General features: G+C 33.8%; 1 protein-coding gene across 1 annotated transcript in view; it reads left to right on the forward strand.

Moving 5' to 3' along the window:
• The window catches only part of LRP1B (LDL receptor related protein 1B), a 2,013,404-nt gene that overhangs the window by 1,841,688 nt on the left and 149,351 nt on the right, over positions 1 to 22,365 (forward strand). Inside the window, exons 67-68 of the mRNA XM_046019480.1 lie at positions 12,251 to 12,367; positions 21,844 to 21,950. Of these exons, the coding sequence (XP_045875436.1) occupies positions 12,251 to 12,367; positions 21,844 to 21,950 (224 nt within the window). The remainder of the gene's footprint in view (positions 1 to 12,250; positions 12,368 to 21,843; positions 21,951 to 22,365) is intronic.

Here is a 22,365-nt window from a genome sequence, read left to right on the forward strand (position 1 = left end):
ATTTTAGAATGTAGGCTAATGACAAGATATAAAAATTATCAAATATAAAATGCTGTGAATATCACTAACAAAGACTCTTTTGAAATATGTATCCACATACATAACTGTAGAAGAAAGTATTTTTATTGCAAATGTTACCTTCCTTATTCAAATTAATGAAAAAGTTATAGCTTAGATACCAAACTCAAGGAGAACAGTTTAGCTAAAGTATATCCACTAAATAAATATTATACAGCCATAGAAATGGCATTTGTAAGAATTTTTTAATGACTTAGAGAAATTATTTCTATGTAATTTTTAGTGAAATATACAATGTACAATATTTTATTTTCATAGTGAGGGAAACATAATGGAGTTTCTTTTATGTGGCTATGAGCTATTTGTTTCTTCTTCTTTGTGTTATAGCTTATATTTCCATAAAGAGTACTGTATGTGTCACTTACACAGTTAAGATACTGTTTTTCAAGAAATAAGAATAACACAAGCTGAAAATATTTTATATATCTGATAATTAAACATATATTCAGATAATAAAATTATCTGAATTTTATTATCAATATTATTGATATTTTATTATTGATTATTATTGATATTGATATATTATTATCGATAAACAAAACAAAAACAGTTTTGTTTAAAAGTCTGCAGGGGTCTTGTAACCTTTCAAATTTGCAGTTTGGGAATGTGATTTCCCATAGTATTTAAATGTCTTATGTGACTCATAGTTATGTGTGACCTTGAGCAAGTTACCTGGTCTTTACTTATAAAGTAAATAGGATGCCCACAAAGTTATAGTAAAATCATTTGTTCACTTAAAATAATAACATTATAAATGTAAAGGACTTAAAGCAGTGCCTGCAACATAGAAGTCTTTTAAATAAATGCTACTCTTTTTCCTCCTAAATTCACATTGCTTGTTGATGGTAAAGTTGAAATCTGCATCTTCTGTTTTTATTTACTATTTGCTTATTTTTACATACTATTTTTTTCTATTTATTTATTAACTATTACTACTATTTAAGTAGCTGGTTACTTAATTATTACTATTATTTAATTTTCACCAGTTACTCTTTATTAAGCCAGATGTTCATTTCGATATGTGTATTTCACTTTAATTTTTAGCCTTTGTGAAACTGAAGCACAAAGAAGATAAATAATTATTTTTAAATTATATGAGTAGGAACTAGAATTACCATTCAAATCAAATTCTGACTTTAATATTCAGGTTCTTTTCACTATGCCTCACTATCCACCACCAAATCAGAGTTTGATGTTGTTCATCCTAAAAATGTAAAGTGAATTGAGCAATTGTCTCATGCTTCTGACTTAACTGTGTCAGACCAACTAGATAAATGTAGTCAAATGGATATTTACAAATATTTTGGTAGACTCACTTTTTAGTTGCCTCAAATTGATTTTACTTTGCTTTTAAAATAAAACATGGAATCAATATTTAGAAAAAAGGCAGGAAGAGTCTTTTTTTATTTTCCTGTAAGCTAGATGAGGAAACCCAAATAGAATTGCTGGAAAGTCACTACCAGAATCTCTAATGGGAACTCTAGAATGACTCTGAAGAGTGGTGCCCTACCTACCTCTTTGTTTATGGAGATTTGGGTCCCTCTTCATCTGTGGTTCACAAATGCAAATTTGCTTGTACAATATTACCATACAAACTGTCAAGACACAGACTGTTGAAAAGAGAACAATAAATGGAATAGAATGGTTTTGACAGATGATGTACAGTGTGTTAGCAAAGAGGAAATAATAACTACTTCTCCCCCTTCCACAATTTACAACCATAGAGTTACAACTTTCAAAATAAGAAACACACACACACACACACACACACACACATTCTTGTCAAGTGCAATAGATAGTATTACAGGATTTAATATTACACTTTCTAAAACTGCATAATGTGAATTCAAAAAATTTCTGGTGAAAATTACATTGCATTGACATGCAATTTATAAAATGTCATTACTGGAGCTTCCAGAGAGCAGGCTTCTTACAGATTCACTTCTTTATTAAGAAAATATGTCATTGGTAGTTTGTTTTACTTTATAAGCCTTTCTCTTCTCTACCTAGAAGAATAATGTAAAAGTTAAAAATTAAGTGAAAATTCAAAAGTGAAGCAGAAGTAGTAGGATCCCACTGGGACAAGCCACATCTGGCATTGTTATTCTCAACTACTGGTGCATCCACAGATTCTTTCCACTTCCCCTAAAAGAACAGGCTGTGAATGTAAGTGTTCATTGAGGAATATTACCCTGATTGATGGGAAGTAACATGAAATTAATTTTCAGATCCACCAAACACTTTACAATACAAGGCAACCTGCAGCTTTCCAGATAATCAATATCACTAGAGGCTGTAACAGCATATGCCACATAGAGAAGAAGCTAAAAAAAAAAGGTGGGGGGTGTTTGTACCATTTCCCATCTTCATGGAAGCCTGGATTTGCAAATTACTTTTAAATAGAGACTAATTCTGAGGCTTCTTGTGGAAAGTGACTGCATTTCCCAGGTAATTATAAACCAATGAAATAGCCTAGGAATTATGTAAATCAGCACATATAAATAAGAACATTAATATGAGAAGTCCCTCATTTTTTAAGCAATAAAATAATATAATGTTTGCATTAGTCAGGACTCTTGTCTATAAATGACAGAAACCCAATGCAAACTAGTGGCAAAATAAATTTTCCGCCTCAATTCCAGGAGTGGATGGAGTTGACTTCAGGAACAATTTGAATACAGATATTGACATAGAGTCATAAGAGCCCTATCATTTTTTTTTTCCATTTCTAAGCTGTTTGTTTCTTTGTTGGTGTTTCTGAGAATGGTACTTTCTATGTGAATTTTTAAATGACCGATGGCAACTTGATGCTCTAGTACTTGTAATCTCAAAAAAAGAAATATTCTCTTCCAGTAACCATTGGAATCACCTCCAATGGCTTTAATTGGGCTTGTTCAGTTTTTAACAGAGACTCCTAAAATGCCTGTGCCTATACCCAGTTTTTATTCCCCCTCAGAAACAAGACTGTAAATCTTAAGTCGACATGTTGCTATTCAAGAATAAGTCATCACATCTCCATTTCCCCTTACAGCAACATTTTATCACGGGACCAAATTCAGACCATTGAAATATAAGCAGAGGTGTTACATAAGACTTCTAGGAAGTCTGTTTTAGGGTTTTGTTTTTTGTTTTTTGTTTTCCTCCAAGTAGAAGAGCTTCTTTTTTTGTATCTTTGTTTGTTTGTTTAGAGAGAGAGAGTGTGTGCCTGTAGGGTGGTGAAGTGCATGGGGCAGGTAGAAGAGCAGGAGAGAAACAATCTTAAGCAGGTTCCATGCTCAGTGCAGAGCCCGATGTGGGGCTTGATCTCATGAGCCTGAGATCATGACCTAAGTTAAAATCAAGAGTCTGATATTTGACTTTACTGAGCCACCCAGGAGCCCCTCTTCTTTTGCTTTTTTTTTTCCTCTTTTTTTTTTTTTCCTTTTGCTTTTTTTGCTCTTTCTTCTTCACACCTGCAAGGTGATGACGCAAGCACTAGTAATCATCTTGGGCCATGAGTGACTAAGAACAATGGAAGTCATTAGTTAAGATGGTAGAGCAGATTGATAAAATTAGTGTTCCTCAGGATATTGTCTAGCCACCATATAATCCTTGCACGGCCTTCCTCTGTATATTTAATATTAAAGAAGAAAAATCTATCAGGTTTAAGCTGTTAAATCTTTTTTCTTTCTTTCTTTCATTCTTTCTTTTTTTTTAGAACATGAATAATATGACAATTGTAAACTAATTGTGGTCTAAGATAAGAGGCCATCCAGGGTCATATGGTCCTCTCCTGTGACAGAAGAGGTAGTAACCTAGGTATAACAACTTCACCAGCTAGAATATGGAATAGTAATTTTAAAAAGACCAAAAAGACCCAACCAATAATAATGGCATATATCTACTATATTCATATTACCAAGAAGTAGGTGCCAGTGATCCTATCAGCTTAAGAAAATAAGGAAAACAAAAACATGACCCTTTGTATCATCACTGTTGAGGAGCTCAATACATCAAGGAGATTTAGAACATTTGGGAAGCAACTTATGTAGGTATTTATTTCCATATGATGCTAACAGAAACATTGAGGAGAATTTAGACTGAAAGATCAGAATTGTTTAAAGCTTGATTTAAAAAAAATAAATAAATAATGACTTCTATATGAAGAGGCTATGCTTTGATAGCTAACAGATGGTTATCCTGCCCCCAATGGAAGACAAGGTTTTCTACAAGAGAAGGTACTCCGTTCTAACCCCATATTTCTGAGACACTATGACGTTTTAATCTGGAATAAAAGAAACAACCAGCTACCATGATAAAGGCTCAAGTTTATTGTTCTCATGGTTCTTTTTGCCTCAGTGTTTCTATGACTACATTTCTTTTCTTTTTTTTAACAAGTTTAACAAGTTGTTGCATGTTACTTAACTGTAATCATAATGTTTCTTGAAATGGAAGATGGAAAGTGTGATTACAAAACAAAACAAAACAAGCAAAACAAAAACAAAAACAAAACCCAAAACTTTAGCAAGAACAACAAAACCCCCACATTGCCATTTTTGTTTTTGCAGGGAGAGGGAATGCCAACACTTCTTAAATTACAAGCTAAAGTCTTCTTACTAACTTTGCTCTAAATTTTTTTATACAGTGTACTTTCAAATTGATGGCCAACTGAGCCCTATCCCTCAAGATGTAAGTTTTTCCAAGCCATTTTATTCTGATCAGCTGTTGAATAAAACACATGGTAAATTTACAAGTGACATTTTCTTTCCTAAAGCAATAGTAAAGTATTACTAGGGAAACAGTGTATAATTTCAATTTGGTTAGATATCTATTGAATCACTAAAATATTATTTTTTAAGAGTATTTAATATATGGGGGAGGGGGGCGCCTGGGTGGCTCAGTGGGTTAAAGCCTCTGCCTTCGGCTCAGGTCATGATCCCAGGGTCCTGGGATCGAGCCCCGCATTGAGTTCTCTGCTCAGCAGGGAGCCTGCTTCCTCCTCTCTCTCTCTGCCTGCCTCTCTGCCTACTTGAAATCTCTGTCAAATAAATAAATAAAATCTTAAAAAAAATAATATACAGAGGCATCTGGGTGACACAGTCAATTAAGTGTCCAACTCTTGATTTCAGCTCAGGTCACAATCTCAGAGTGGTGAGATCAAACCCTACATTGAGTTCCTCACTGAGCATGGAGCCTGCTTAAGATTCTCTCTCTCTGTCTTCCTCTGATCCTCTGCCCCACCACAGTTAGGCATATGCAATCTCTCTCTAAAAAAATTTTTAAAAAGAATAATATACAAAAATTCATGTGTATATAATATATACATATATTATATGCATTACACATACCATATATTATTTATTATTTATTATATTTTTATATATGCATATGCAATAGGCATAATTTCACATATTCACTGAGGAATTAAATGTTTCCCTAATAATATAATTTGTTATTTTGTTATAATTTGTTGCAGAATGAACCAGAAAAAAAAAATGTGTTGTATATGAAAGGTCTACATGTAATACCTACATGTAAAGCCTATACAATTTTCCACTACTGAACCTCACTGGAAACATTTTAGTGGCATACATTTTTTTAGGAAGTTCTCAAGAGGAAAAAAAGAAAAGGGATATAGACAGCTTGAAGCATCATTTAATTCACAGATTAAAATAAAACCTTTGGTATATCCAAAGAAGATACAGTTTTTGACAACATTATTGTTCATGTTCTATATTCTGAATGACATATATTGTAGTTGAGATCTATAAGAAAACACTGGTTTATTTGCATGTTGTGAATGCTATCTAAATTTTCAAAAGGTATGCTTTTTGGGAAGGCGAAGCTACCTGTACTTTTGGGTCAGAGTGATACCAGATGCTAACAAAGTGCATTTTATGTCTTAGGAAATCCAATGCTCTTATTACTACTGAAATCATCATCCCCAAAATGAAGACAGATAATTACAGATTGATACTACAAATGTCTAGGGCAGAATGAATACATGGTAGCTTCAAATGCCAAATAAAAAAATCTCTGGAGACATTTGTATGTGAAACATACATGCTATTGTTTACACTTAGTGTGGAATATTTAAATTTGAGACTTTAAATAATTTTTTTAACAGAATGCTCTTTCAGACTACCCTTCGGTTTTGAATATACCTGAGCATCGAGGGACCAAATGAATAATTCTTTACCATAGTATAAATATTTGGATTTTCCAAATGCCTTGCAATCTAATAGTGAAGTAATTTTTAATTAAAATACAATTAAAATTATATGCTCAGATCTAAAATGTTCACTTTAATTTTGGCAATTTTATACAGCATTCAACAAACACCAAAATAAGATCCAGAACACTTCCATCCCCCTAGAAAGTTCCCTCATGCCCCTTTTAGTCAATTCCCCTAACATTCCCCTATACAACCTCCAATTCCTCTCCAACACCATAGATTACTTTTGCTTGTATTTGGATGCCATATACATAAATGCATTTAGTATTTACACTTTTGCTTGTGAATTTTTCATTTGCATGAAATTTTAAAAACATTTCTAAGTTATATCTCAAGAATTCATTATTTTTTATATCTGAGTAGTTTTCAGTTGCATGGATATATTCTCGCTTGGAATATCTTAGATACTGATTACTATAAATAAGGCTGCTTTTAAGAATTTATTCTCCTTGTACAAATTTATTTTGTGAATGTTTGTTTTCATTTTTCATGAACACTTAGATGTAAAATTGCTGGGTTATAGGGCAATTATATGTTTACCTTATAAGAATCAGAAGAGAGAGTTTCAAGTCCTCTGTATTCTCATGAAAATTTAGTGTGGCCTTTTTGATTTGAGCAATTTCACTAAGTATTTAGTGGTATCTCCTGGTTTGAATTTGCAGCACATTCATGGTTGATGATTTTGAGAACCTGAATTTGGCATTCAAATGTCTTTTTTTTTTTTTGGTGAAGTATCTTTTCAAGTCTTTTGTCTGTTAATGCATAAGATATGAGAATTTCTAAATATTCTGGACCTAAGTAATTTCCCAGATATATTGTAGTGCTAATATTTTTTTAATATGTTGCTTGCCTATTCATTTTCTTAATGATACCTTTTGAAGAATAAAACTTTTTTAATTTTCTGAAGTCAAATGTACCAGCTTTCTATTATTAATTCTTTTTGTGTTCTGTCCAAGAAATATTTGACTACTCTAAGATTATGAAAATATTTTTCCATGTTAATTATGTTTATGATCACCTCAGATTAGTTTTTTTGTACGGAGTATGATGGGTTGAGATTTGTGTTTTTCTTATGGCTAGCCACTTTTTTCATCAATATTCATTAAAAAGCACTTTTTTTTTTCTCCATTAAATTGACTTGAGTCCTTGTTGAAAATGACCACATATGTTTGCTTATATTTCTGGTTTCATTTTGCTTAGTACTACATTTTCTCAATTACTATAGCTTTATAGAAACTCTTGAAATCAGATATTGTAAATTCTCCAACTTTTTCCTCTTTTTCAGTATTGGTTTATTATTCTAAATCCTTTACAGTTCAATATAATTTTAGGATAATCTATTTCTTTAAAAATAACAAGTTAGAATTTTGAAAGAGGTTGAATTAATCCCTTATATTATTTGAACAAAAATTTAAAAATTTCAATTATTTTAATCTATGAGCATGATATATTTTTGCATTTTCTTAAGCATTATTCAATTTTTCTCAGTAGTGTTTTACAGTTTTCAGTATGAAGATATTACACAATTTTCACTAGTTTAATTCCTAGGTATTTGTTATTTTATTGTAAAAGTTTTCTTTTTTGCAAATTTCATTTCTGGTTATTCCTAATATAGAGAAATATAATTAAATATGTATATTATAATATAATTATATATATATATATATATATATATATATATATATATATATACCAAATTCACGTATTGCTTCCAGTAGTTTGTACATTCCTTTGGATTTCTTTTGGCACAATGAGAAATTAAATTTCTCTTCTACTCCTGTATCCCAATCCACTTCCTCAGTTCTGGCTCAAAAAACATCACAGACACCAGATTTTTTTTTTTTTTTCAGAAGTCACCCTTGCATATATAAGTGCCAGTAGTATCACAGTATATACCATATACAGTTCTACATTTTGGTAGTCCCTCTGGGAGGATCAAATTTTTAGTAGTATCTGTAATTCATGTGAAAATATTTTAAATTTAAAAAAATACAAGTTTTCAGATACTCATTTGTTTTCTCTACAGTTATAATACCCTCCAGAAATACCACATTGTTCCAAAGCTATATAATAATTTGAATTAATAGAAAACTGTTCATATTGTGAACATTTAATATTAATTACTGTAGAGTATTATAATGTGGAATTATATATGTTCTGTTCTTCAATCAGTTTTTTTGGCCAGTGATTTTCAATCTTGGCTGTTCATTGTAATCAGTCATACAGTTTTCATAAAAATACCGATGTCTAGGTTACACCCCAGAGTCTGACTTTATTGATGTGGGATATTGACTGGGAAAAGGGATTTTTAAGTTTACTAGGTGATTTTCATGTGTAGCCAATTTGAGAACTGCTGTTTTACCTTGATCATACATTTTCCTATTAAAAATATACTTATATTTATATTTGCATTAATCTCAAGGGAGACTTTAAATACAGAACAAGGCTGTACGGATTGTATAGTTTGCATTTGTAATTTGTATAAACAATGTCATGGATCAAAAAGTTAAATAATTTGGAAACATAAAATTTGAATAACCTTGCATAAGGCAATTAACCTTTCAATGTTACTGTTTTTGCATGCCCAAATGGAAATCTTTGCAATGAACTGTAACTTGTTTTTGTTAAGAAATAAATGCAGATCTCTTTCAAACACAAAATATGATACAAATATTTAACATAGGAGGAAAAAAGTACAAACAGGATGCAGAAAAAAAACCTCAAAAATACTTGTTTCGATACTTTGTATCCATGGGAAATTGCTTGGGGCTAATGTTGTAGTACTAGGTCCTATGGTCTATTTGTATGATCAGGTCTGATCTTTCTGACTTTCTTATATTCTAAAATTTTAAAACAATACTTAAAATAATGCAAGCAACACAGAAAGAAGAATAAATAAAGCTATATTAAACAAACATAGAATAGTGGTCTCAGAGAATTTTGTTTTAAATGCCAAAATATAACGACCATATACAAAGTTCAGTACCAAACCTTAAATCCCATATTTTCAATGGTCATTATTTAAGTTTCCAATCATCGTAACACAATTCTTGATGGAGTGAAATGTGCCAAATGCTCTGTTAGAGCATCTACAAATTTTAAGCTAATTTTTAAATCTAAATTTAGGTGTAACATAGGCAAAAAAGATATATCACCAAACGTAGCACTGTGTGACAGAAGTTGGGATCTGAGTAATCGTTAGCAGGCAGGTAGGCTGCTACAAAGAAAGGGAGGGAAGAAGGAAGGAACATATAGGCTCTTTATATATGGACATATATAAAGATATCTATCTATCTGTAGACAAATTTGACAAGTTTGAAAAATTTGAATTCTGTCTCGAGAATTTCCACAGAAATGTTAAAATTTTTTGGAGTAAGATCTGGATATAAACTTCTCCATTGCCATTTAATACCTTTTGTAATATTGGAGAAATTACTTAAACTCTTTGAGAGTTATTTTCTCATTCATTTAAATGCATGTAACAATACTTCTGAGGGATGTTACGAGAATTGAATATGATCATGTTTATGAAAACGCTTACCAAGAGGTGGGTTGGATCCTCAAAAGATGTTCATTATTTAATTTTCTAATTATATCTAAATCACTTTTGCTTTCATAATATCTGAGTTTGAATTTTATAAGACACATTTTAAGATAAAGAGTAGCAACTAGTAACAAATAGCTTATCTTCTCCTTTAATTAATTTATTTTACTAGTCTGAATTGTTAAACTCACAGCAGATCTCTAATACAGGGAAGAATATGGAGTTGATCTAAGTATATGAAAGGAGAATGTGTCCTAAATTATACATTGACATTTATAATTTTATTATCATTATATTATTGAATTTATCCCATCTTTATGTTTCAGGTCCTTGCTACTCACTATATTTCATAGACCTAAGGAGAATGTCATCACTGGAGAGCTTCTTAGAAATCCAGATCTACTCAATCACTGTCTTCATTTTAGCAAAATTCCCAAGTAATTTATATATATGTACATTGAAGTTTAAGATGCAGTGCTTTAGACTATATATAGTTAGCTATTACTCTTATAGAAATTTAAGAATGAGTAATCTAACTTTAAATAAACTCTTACTGTATGCATTCTGAATCTGGCTCCATTTTGGACACAGATTATGTTGTAAAGACTACTAAAGCAAGAGTAAAAAAACACAAATACATATATTGACTATGCCATTTAAAGATAGTAAAAATTCATCAAGCTTCTAAACTCTAAGTCTGTCTTTTGTCATCTGTGAAGTGAAAGTCTAGTTAATAACAGTCCTTACACCCAGTGGGATTATTTAGAAGTTCAAGTGAGATGGCACTTTATTATTTTTCAAGGTCTGTACACGTTAGATTTTATTATACTATCTGAGTTTAGATCAGTTGATAGGTAGGGAGAAAGGTAAGATGAAAATCTCAGGTTCTGACTAATAACCATTTCTTTCTGCTGCCTTACAGAAGAAATAGAAGATGGCTTAGGGAAGGAGTGCTAAAGAGAATGTTAATTGTTTTTTTTTTTTTTCCATTTTATTTATTTTTTCAGCATAACAGCGTAACAGTATTCATTCTTTTTGCACAACACCCAGTGCTCCCTGCAAAACGTGCAAAACCCACCACCTGTTCCCCCAACCTCCCACCCCTGACCTTTCAAAACCCTCAGGTTGTTTTTCAGAGTCCATAGTCTCTTATGGTTCGCCTCCCCTTCCAATTTTTTTTTTTAATAAACATATAATGTATTTTTATCCCCAGGGGTACAGGTCTGTGAATCGCCAGGTTTACACACTTCACAGCACTCACCATAGCACTTACCCTCCCCAATGTCCATAGCCCCCTCCCCCTCTCCCAATCCCACCTCCCCCCAGCAACCCCCAGTTTGTTTTGTGAGATTAAGAGTCATTTATGGTTTGTCTCCCTCCCAATCCCATCTTGTTTCATTTATTCTTCTCCTATCCCCCTACCCCCCCATGTTGCTTCTCCATGTCCTCATATCAGGGAGATCATATGATAGTTGTCTTTCTCCGATTGACTTATTTCAATAAGCATGATACGCTCTAGTTCCATCCATGGAACTAGATGGCATGATTTCATTTCTTTTGATGGCTGCATAGTATTCCATTATGTATATATACCATATCTTCTTTATCCATTCATCTGTTGATGGACATCTAGGTTCTTTCCATAATTTGGCTATTGTAGACATTGCTGCTATAAACATTCGGGTACACGTGCCCCTTCGGATCACTATGTTTGTATCTTTAGGGTAAATACCCAGTAGTGCAATTGCTGGGTCATAGGGTAGTTCTATTTTCAACATTTTGAGGAACCTCCATGCTGTTTTCCAGAGTGGTTGCACCAGCTTGCATTCCCACCAACAGTGGAGGAGGGTTCCCCTTTCTCCACATCCTCGCCAGCATCTGTCATTTCCTGACTTGTTAATTTTAGCCATTCTGACTGGTGTGAGGTGATATCTCATTGTGGTTTTGATTTGTATTTCCCTGATGCCGAGTGATGTGGAGCACTTTTTCATGTGTCTGTTGGCCATCTGGATGTCTTCTTTGCAGAAATGTCTGTTCATGTCCTCTGCCCATTTCTTGATTGGATTGTTTGTTCTTTGGGTGTTGAGTTTGCTAAGTTCCTTATAGAGAATGTTAATTCTTAATAGTTTTGATTTTTTTTATTGATTTATGTTGACTTTATGTGGGTGGGCCAATCAGTTGCTTTATAATTAACTAGTGATGAAAGCATGACTAGAAAATAACATAAAACAAGACATTAGCATGAATTTTATTTAGCACTTGTCTTCAGCTTTTCCTCAAGATGCTTCTCAGTTAGTAACTGAATTAAGGTCTGAGGAAATGTCATATACCCTGGATTTGGCATGGCAGTGAGGGTATTATGAAGGATGTCTTCATGGAATTCAACACCACAAACCTGGCTCTTTCTCTTACAGATAAAAAGACTTGTGGGCCTCACGAATTCCAGTGTAGAAACAACAACTGTATTCCAGATCACTGGCGGTGTGATAGCCAAAATGACTGCAGTGATAATTCAGATGAAGAAAACTGTAGTAAGTAACTCTTGCTTGAGAACACTGTGAGCTTGACAGCATATTCAATAAGCAGGATAGCAATTTTTAGTTCAGTTAAGGTATGAATTTGAACCTATCTGTCCTGCAGCTTACATTTTTATACATATATTCACATTTGGGCAAGAATATCCAGACTAAATTGACCTGAATCTCAAATGGTAGAATTATTGAAATGCACATACTGGGAGTTATTTTCTTATAGTTATCAGAATTGGTATGAAAGTATCATGAGGTTTAACGCAACCCATTAGCATGCAATGAAGTGAGCCCTTGATGCAAGTTCATACAAAGGGCTGAATGATGTGGAGACAGAACAAAACATATCATTCTTTAGCGGATGGTATTCATTTCATTTCAGTCTCAAATCCTTTTACACTACAAATTTACCCATGAGCATCTTTCAGCGAAATATCATTTATTCTCTCTGGAGTGGTGAACACCATATGTATTCAGGATGCTTTTCTCTGAAAATAGAATAACACTATTATCATCATCTGCCTCCTGCATTTTTATGTAATAAATTTAAAAGACAATAATTGTCCAACAATTTTATTTTCTAAAAAGTATTGCAGTATGTAAAATTGTGACAGCATCTTTATATTCTAGCATTAATTTCTGAATATATTTCCTACCAGCACTTTCTCACAGTGCTGTTTAAACAAAGAATGCAATATAGTCATGTTTTAAAATAAGATAATAATCAAATTCCTTTTATTACATATTTATATTCTGCTTACTTCCAGAAAGGATTCGATGATAACTATAGTGTCTACTCTTACACATTGGACTAAGAGTATTCATTTCCCAAGACACAGGAAATGAAATAGATATTGTTATATTAAAACATAGGAACATTTTCTACAAAAGTGTATAATTAGTAGAGTCACAGCCTTTATAAACCGCTTGGAGATTCAGTTTGCAAATTATCAATTTTTTTGAAAATTAACTTTTGAAACTTAATCTGACTGTTGTTTGAGCATCAGGTACATTAAGTATGAAATCTCTGGATCATTAGGATTATGGAATACTCTGATTTGGGGACCTTTTATTATTCCTTCACATATAGATACCTCAACTGATCTTACTCTTTAAAAAGGTAAAAAATATTGCAAAGAGGGGTGCCTGGGTGGCTCAGTCCTTAAGCATCTGCCTTCAACTCAGGTCATGATCCCAGGGTCCTGGGATTGAGCCCTGCATCAGGCTCCCTGCTCAGTGGGATGCCTGCTTCTCCCCCTCTCACTTCCCTGGTGTGAGTTCCTTCTCTCACTGTCTCTATCTCTCTCTCAAATAAATAAAATCTTTAAAAAAAAAAAATATATATATATATATATATATATCTCAAAGAGTCATTAGAGTGTTCCAGATTCTTTTGTAAAGCAGGTTTTCAGATTCTATCCAGTGATTAAAATTCCAGTGGCAGGAATAGAAGATCAAATACAAAAATGAAGCAATTATATACACACTTTCTGTTTAATTCACTTCTGTTTCAGAGCTTAAATATACAGAAAACTATTTAGCTTAATTTTAGATACCTTGAGTGTTACTTGTCAATAAGACACCTGAGAAGAAGTGCCTTAAGACTGAAGGATGTTGAGAACAGGAGAGGGGAAGTAAGAAGTTAACGTTGGAAACTTACATCTTTGAAAATCCTTTGTTCAAGGGGTTATTGAAATTGTGTGAGAAGTTAGGTTACTGCTAAACTGGAGAAGAAGGGGAAGAAAAATGAAGGGTGGAAATAACCTGTTTCTGAGTCTGCTGGGGTTTTCTAGGTGGCTGAGAATGATTTTGCTGGCAACTCCTAAAAGTCCATTTTTTAGGTAAGAACACAAGAAGGAACACACCTCTCACTCATCACCGGAAAAAGTTAGTGATAAAGCACTGTAGCCACAGAACCCTTAAGAAAAAGCAAGAGAGTGGCTACAATACCAAGCATTTCAGTATAAAATACCCAATTATACGTGACTCAATTTTAGTTCCCATTCATTCTGGTCATGTGGCATAAGATAGCAACATTGATGAATTTGCAGGGGACTAATGACAGTGAACAAGAAGGAAGCATGTTATAGTTGTGACATGGTAGGATAGAGGGCATACACAGGACAAGTATCAGAGAACTGGTAACATGGTAAACGTGTAAGAATGTGTAAGAGGAAGGACTGAGGGATCTAGATAACTGGGTGGTGTTTGAAGATAGCATATGAATAGACCCAAAGAAATGAGAATGTTCAAACATCGAAAATACTAGCAGTTCTACATGGACAGAAGCTCAGTTGATGAAGAAAGAGAAAATAATACATAATAACTATATAAAACATCTAGAAATTGGTCATATGGAAGTCATCTTTAGAAAAGATACTGCTCCCATATAAAATGCTATCAAGATATTTGCAATTTCTCATTATCTATTGAAACTATTATAATTTCATGTATATAATTAAAATAAAATTATTATTATATATACATATAAATTACTATTTACATATTGTGATCACAACTCTCTATATAACACATCACATATATAAATTTAATTTTAATATGTATATAGATGATAACAGTATACTGTTACACATTTTCTAAATATCATTAGTCAATTGTGTGCATTTTGGTTCACATTTGGTGGTTATTTTTGGAAAATATTAAGTAGAGAAGTATAGCAGAGATAATAAATTAGTCTTAGAGTTAAAAACAACAACAGCATCTTTTTTTTTAATTTGACCATATTCTGTCAACCAACCACTCCCCTGCATTCCATTATACCACTCGTTTCTTTTTTGCATGTATCTTAGTTCCTATTTAAATATCTGGAAATAGTGTAGGGAGCAGGGATATTTCTCAGGGTCCAGCACAGGGCCTGACACATTTATAATATTAGCAATGTATTGTTAAAATCACTTTTGGACTTACTTGTTTATGAATCTGATATAATGAGTTTATTCTTTAAATTGTGTTGGAAATACTCCAGGCATAGATATTGGAAGAATCTGAATCATAGTGGAGCAATTAACTACAATGATGTTTTAAATCCATTATGCTTTCTACTTTTTTATTTTATATGGGATAATTAGTCCATTGTCATTTTTTCATCGTCTGCTGATGATTTCCCTTGTTAAGTGTTCAGCAGGGACACTGTGCTCCAACAATGATTTAACCTCTTAAAAACAAGAAATTTTTTTTTTTATTTTTGAAGTTATTTTGTCATCTGTATCAAAGGTTTGGAAATATCTGACGAATCTATCATTTATACTATCTTTATCAGCAACAAATACAATATATATGGCAGGTATGTCCTCTAACTAATCGATGTGCAAAATAAATTATTTTACATCTTTGCATTATTAAGAAGTAACTAACAATCCAATAGATTTAAAAGCACCAAAAAACTTGATCAACCAGATTAAGGTTTTTGTAGAGAGACATGCTGTGTCTGCCTTATTTGAATTTCTAGTACTTTCACACTGAATTTATATCAGAAGATTATTTGTATAGCATGTCAGTTATACTAATTGTATTCTAAAAATTCTCCTCAGATGCTTACACCCACATTCATATAACTTTTGAACTTATCACCAAGGGTTTATGATAATATACTCAGCAGAGAAATTGAAGTCTGAAAGACTTTCTGCTCTGCCACTAACACTGTGGCTTTGAAAGTCACTTTTATTTTCTAAACTTAGTTTCTTCAATTTTGTGCAAGATGGCTTCCAAAGCTCTTTTCAGTTCTGAGCCTGTATGTTTTTGCCTCCTTTAGTATTGAGGGAAGTGACTTTTCCTTACTATAGAATCCAGATCGACCTTCCAAAAGATGTCCTGCAAAGGCTTCTTTTTGTTAATTTGGCATGTTTAGGTAAGATTTATGGAAACCTGGTGAATTATTCATGCATGAGGTTCCCTATCTAACTTTAGATCTGGGGACATAGGTAGTATCAGAGAAACTTAATGTGAGAAACACATTTTGGAAATACTGGGGAAATTTTCACACTCAAGTTTTCTTTCCAAATGGGTTATCTTCCAGATAAAATCATTTTGCTAATTTTGTTTTTAACAAGAAAAATGCTAACTATCATTCCAAGATCTAAAATTGGTCTTATACTTTATCCGAAAAAGAACAAAGGTAAGAAACCATAAGAGAATATAATCCCTCAGAACCTTCTTTCATAACTAAATTACCTTTTCCTCAAGAGAGAGTTTCCTTTTGAGACACCCAGTGGCAAAAGATTCTGAGGCATATAGATGAGAGTTAAAAACAGACTAGCTATAGCTATCCCATTCCTTGATGACACTTATGCATAAATAACTGATGATTATTATTCAGAAGTGGTTTTGCTGGCATTCTTAAAAGCATGCTAGAAACTTACAGCATTTCAACAAATCACTCCATACCTCTGTGCTCATATTAGAATAATTAATGATGTTAACAAAGTCTCTATAGAACAACCGTTCTGTGGAATTATTGGTCAAATGCTTTGAAATATTTTATAACATAACTTGTTATCATCTTAGATCAACAACCTTCAACCCCTCCTATAGCAAAGTGTGTCAAAGTTTGTGAAGTCATTGTTGTTTGGCGTATGATGAACACACTTTAATGAACACACATTAAGATAAAGTCAAGTTAAAATATTAAAGGAAAAAAAAAATCCCATCCAGATACCTCCAACTCTATGAAATTCGGTATTTCTACTGCTGTTACTTATAAACATTTAAATACAATGTGTTTAAAAATACTCTCTAATTCTTTAATGAAAATCATTTTGATTGTTATTTACCACTATTAAATGGATTAAGCACTTCTTTATTAATTAATTTATTAATTTCACTATAATTTGTTTTCCCTAAGAAGAAAACTGCATGTCTGCAAACAGGAGGGTGAAATGGATTCAGTATGGAGGAATAATAAGAGAAATTTTTTAATTTTGTAATTTTTATTTTTAAAGGAACTAGACATTGCTAGCCATTCTTCAACAAGTAACTTGATCTCTGGGCTTTATTGTTATCTCTGTAATATGGGAACACCTTATTTCCTAAGTAGTATGGAGGACAATGGTATGGCCTAGTAGTAAAGAGTACAGGCCCTAATATCAGATTGTGTAGGTTCAAGTTCAATACTAGCTCTTCTGCCATCAGGGTGATTGGGAGAAAGTTCTTTTTCCTCTCTGTGCCTCAGTTTACTCATTGATGAAAGCGTCCTATAATAGTACCTACCTCATACAGTTGTTAGGATTAATTGTTGAGTTAATTCCTGTGCTTAGTATTAACTTCACCTAGTGCTTAACAACAAATAAGCAATCACTAGTTGGTAGAAATTATTATTCTTAAGTAGTGATATTAGTATTAGGACCATTGTTTTTTAAGATTAAAATGTGGTGTAAGTACATATAATGCAAAGACAAAAGGAGAAACTGTAGTTGTCATGCTCACTAAACAAAGGAATGCAGAGAAATGAGGAGGATCCTCCTGTTAAGTGGCTTTTTCTCATCCCACTGAATAACATTTTGTCTTACTCATAGACTGAAATTCACACTGTAGACGAAAGTAAGTCCCAAAGCAGAACAAAATGCTGATACATATTACACTTTCCATATTACACTCATCTCAGAAGGGATTTTTCTATGGAAATAGAAGAGCCTTCATGATACCAAACATTGATGCCATTACCTGACAGCTAGAAACTGAGTGATTGTGTAGAGCAATATTCAAAAGCAGGCTGAAAGAGCCACAATCTTTATGCAGAAAATTAGGCTTCATATGGATACTCCTTAAATTAAATGTCTGTTATTCCTACTTCACTTGAGTAAAAGGATTAGTGTTTGTGAGACAGCTGTAAATAGAGTTAATGAGTAGAGAAAACAAAAAGGGATCTTCCCTCATGCCAGATATCAGTTCTATTTAGAGAACAAGAACTAAACAAGAGATGATCTCTAGCGGTCATATCGATTACCCACAGGGAAAAATTCCTAAAATCCTATTTCATTGTTCAGAGGAAACATACTCCATATCAGAGGTAAGCCAAGTAGCAAGTCATACTCTTTGGTTTATATCCTGTGTGGAAGATGATGGATCATAATTAAATCAATAACTGGCAAATTATCTAAAATGGCAGGTAATTGATACAGAACATCCGCAAAACATTGCATAAACAAAGAGGCAATTATTAAAAAGAGAGCCTCCTCCTGTCCCTTCCACTCTTACCCACACAGATATGTCCAAAAATATCCCCATGTACCCTTCTTTTTTTAATGAGCTCGAGATTTTCTGGAGACAAAATTGACGAATTAAAAGTCATTAGAATGCAAAATAGAAGTCAGGAGTCAAAGGCTGGACTTACTACTCAATTAGTAAATAGCCCCATGAGTACAGGGTCACAAAACGTCTTACTTACTTAAATACATAAAAATGACAGGATTCCAACAGCTGAAAAAGATTTGTTATTATGTAATATGTAGATTTCTATGTCTTTCATTTTACTTTTTTTTTATAATTTTTTTTTTCAGCATAACAGTATTCATTGTTTTTGCACAACACCCAGTGCTCCATGCAATACGTGCCCTCCCTATTACCCACCACCTGGTTCCCCAACCTCCCACCCCCACCCCTTCAAAACACTCGGGTTGTTTTTCAGAGTCCATAGTCTCTTATGGTTCACCTCCCCTTCCAATTTTTTTTTTTTTTTTATAAACATATAATGTATTTTTATCCCCAGGGGTACAGGTCTGTGAATCGCCAGGTTTACATACTTCACAGCACTCACGATAGCATATACCCTCCCCAATGTCCATAACCCCCTCCCCCTCTCCCAACCCCACCTCCCCCCAGCAACCCCCAGTTTGTTTTGTGAGATTAAGAGTCATTTATGGTTTGTCTCCCTCCCAATCGCATCTTGTTTCATTTATTCTTCTCCTATCCCCCTAACCCCCCATGTTGCGTATCCATGTCCTCATATCAGGGAGATCATATGATAGTTGTCTTTCTCCAATTGACTTATTTCACTAAGCATGATACCCTCTAGTTCCATCCACGTCATCGCAAATGGCAAGATTTCATTTTTTTTGATGGCTGCATAGTATTCCATTGTGTATATATACCACTTCTTCTTTATCCATTCATCTGTTGATGGACATCTAGGTTCTTTCTATAGTTTGGCTATTGTAGACATTGCTGCTATAAACATTCGGGTACATGTGCCCCTTCAGATCACTGTGTTTGTATCTTTAGGGTAAATACCCAGTAGTGCAATTGCTGGGTCACAGGGTAGTTCTATTTTCAACATTTTGAGGAACCTCCATGCTGTTTTCCAGAGTGGTTGCACCAGCTTGCATTCCCACCAACAGTGGAGGAGGGTTCCCCTTTCTCCACATCCTCGCCAGCATCTGTCATTTCCTGACTTGTTAATTTTAGCCATTCTGAGTGGTGTGAGGTGATATCTCATTGTGGTTTTGATTTGAATTTCCTGATGCCAAGGGATGTGGAGCACTTTTTCATGTGTCTGTTGGCCATCTGGATGTCTTCTTTGCAGAAATGTCTGTTCATGTCCTCTGCCCATTTCTTGATTGGATTGTTTGTTCTTTGGGTGTTGAGTTTGCTAAGTGCCTTATAGATTTTGGATACTAGACCTTTATCTGGTATGTCATTTGCAAATATCTTCTCCCATTCTGTCAGTTGTCTTTTGGTTTTGTGAACTGTTTCCTTTGCTGTGCAAAAGCGTTTGATCTTGATGAAATCCCAATAGTTCGTTTTTGCCCTTGCTTCCCTTGCCTTTGCCGATGTTCCTGGGAGGATGTTGCTGTGGCTAAGGTCAAAGAGGTTGCTGCCTGTGTTCTCCTCAAGTATTTTGATGGATTCCTTTCTCACATTGAGGTCCTTCATCCATTTGGAGTCTATTTTCGTGTGTGGTGTAAGGAAGTGGTCCAATTTCATTTTTCTGCATGTGGCTGCCCAATTTTCCCAGCACCATTTATTGAAGAGGCTGTCTTTTTTCCATTGGACATTCTTTCCTGCTTTGTCAAAGATTTGTTGACCATAGAGTTGAGGGTCTATTTCTGGGCTCTCTATTCTGTTCCATTGATCTATGTGTCTGTTTTTGTGCCAGTGCCATGCTGTCTTGATGATGACAGCTTTGTAATAGAGCTTGAAGTCCGGAATTGTGATGCCACCAACTTTGGCTTTGTTTTTCAATATTCCTTTGGCTATTCGAGGTCTTTTCTGGTTCCATATAGATTTGAGGATTATTTGTTCCATTTCTTTGAAAAAAATGGATGGTATTTTGATAGGGATTGCATTGAATGTGTAGATTGCTTTAGGTAGCAAGACATTTTCACAATATTTATTCTTCCAATCCAGGAGCATGGAACATTTTTCCATTTCTTTGTGTCTTCCTCAATTTCTTTCATGAGTACGTTATAGTTTTCTGCATATAGATTCCTAGCCTCTTTGGTTAGGTTTATTCCTAGGTATCTTATAGTTTTGGGTGCAATTGTAAATGGGATTGACTCCTTAATTTCTCTTTCTTCTGTCTTGTTGTGTTGGTGTACAGAAATGCAACTGATTTCTGTGCATTGATTTTATATCTTGATACTCTACTGAATTCCTGTACAAGTTCTAGCAGTTTTGGAGTGGAGTCTTTTGGGTTTTCCACAGATAGTATCATAGCATCTGCGAAGAGTGATAGTTTGATTTCTTCTTTGCCGATTTGGATGCCTTTAATTTCTTTTTGTTGTCTGATTGCTGAGGCTAGGACTTCTAGTACTATGTTGAATAGCAGTGGTGATAATGGACATCCCTGCCGTGTTCCTGACCTTAACGGAAAAGCTTTCAGTTTTTCTCCATGGAGAATGATATTTGCGGTGAGTTTTTCATAGATGGCTTTGATAATATTGAGGTATGTGCCCTCTATCCCTACACTTTGAAGAGTTTTGATCAGGAAGGGATGCTGAACTTTGTCAAATGCTTTTTCAGCATTTATTGAGAGTATGTCTTTCATTTTACTTTGATGTTACATTTTTACTAAACAGTGGACTATCTGTTGTCTTTTATAATTTTTTTTTCTGAAATACCACTTTCTATTCATGACTTTAAAAAAATTGTGAAAAAATCATTATATTATGTCCCAAAGATGCTTCATGAAACACTTTTTTCCAAACAATTTATTGGTTCTGCTTGGCTAACCTCTTTTTTTTTTTTAAGATTTATTTATTTGACAGATAGAGATTACAAGTAGGCAGATAGGCAGGCAGAGAGACAGAGAGAGGAGGAAGCAGGCTCCCCACTAAGCAGAGAGCCCGATGCGGGGCTTGATCCCAGGATCATGACATGAGCCGAAAGCAGAGGCTTTAACCGCTGAGCCACCCAGGCGCCCCTAACCTCTTTTTTCTTAATGCTACCTCATACTATATGTCATATAAATTTAGAATGCAGTTGCATATAATAGAATAAACCTGTGAATTTTTTTGTGTCCCCAGAGCCGCAGACCTGCACACTGAAAGATTTTCTCTGTGCCAATGGGGACTGCGTTTCTTCAAGGTTCTGGTGTGATGGAGATTTTGACTGTGCAGATGGCTCTGACGAGGTAAGCCACTTTGCCAAGACAAACAAAAAAGAAAGTTCTTTAGAGTCACATTTATAATTATTATTATTCAATCCAGTGAGGTGTGATGTGGACAGTTCTGAAATGCACTTTACTCCTGACACAATGAGATAAGTAGTATTATATCTACGTGCTGTGTGGCACACACCAGCGCAGGGAATAGCTCTTGTGCTGCTATTGACAGTTAATTTTATAATCTGTTTTACCTCAAGTGGTGAATGGCTGGATTGGGAATAAGATGTTTGGAAACTGTATTCCCTGTAGCTGGTGCCTTTGCCATCTGTGAATTTGTTCATATTTGCTGCAATATTTATAGTCAAGACTAATATTTTTATGAATTTTAAACAGTTTCTTCTCCCCAATCTCTTTCCTCAATAGATACACCCTTATAGACTTC

This window comes from Meles meles, chromosome 9, assembly GCF_922984935.1.
Source record: "Meles meles chromosome 9, mMelMel3.1 paternal haplotype, whole genome shotgun sequence".
NCBI lineage: Eukaryota > Metazoa > Chordata > Mammalia > Carnivora > Mustelidae > Meles > Meles meles.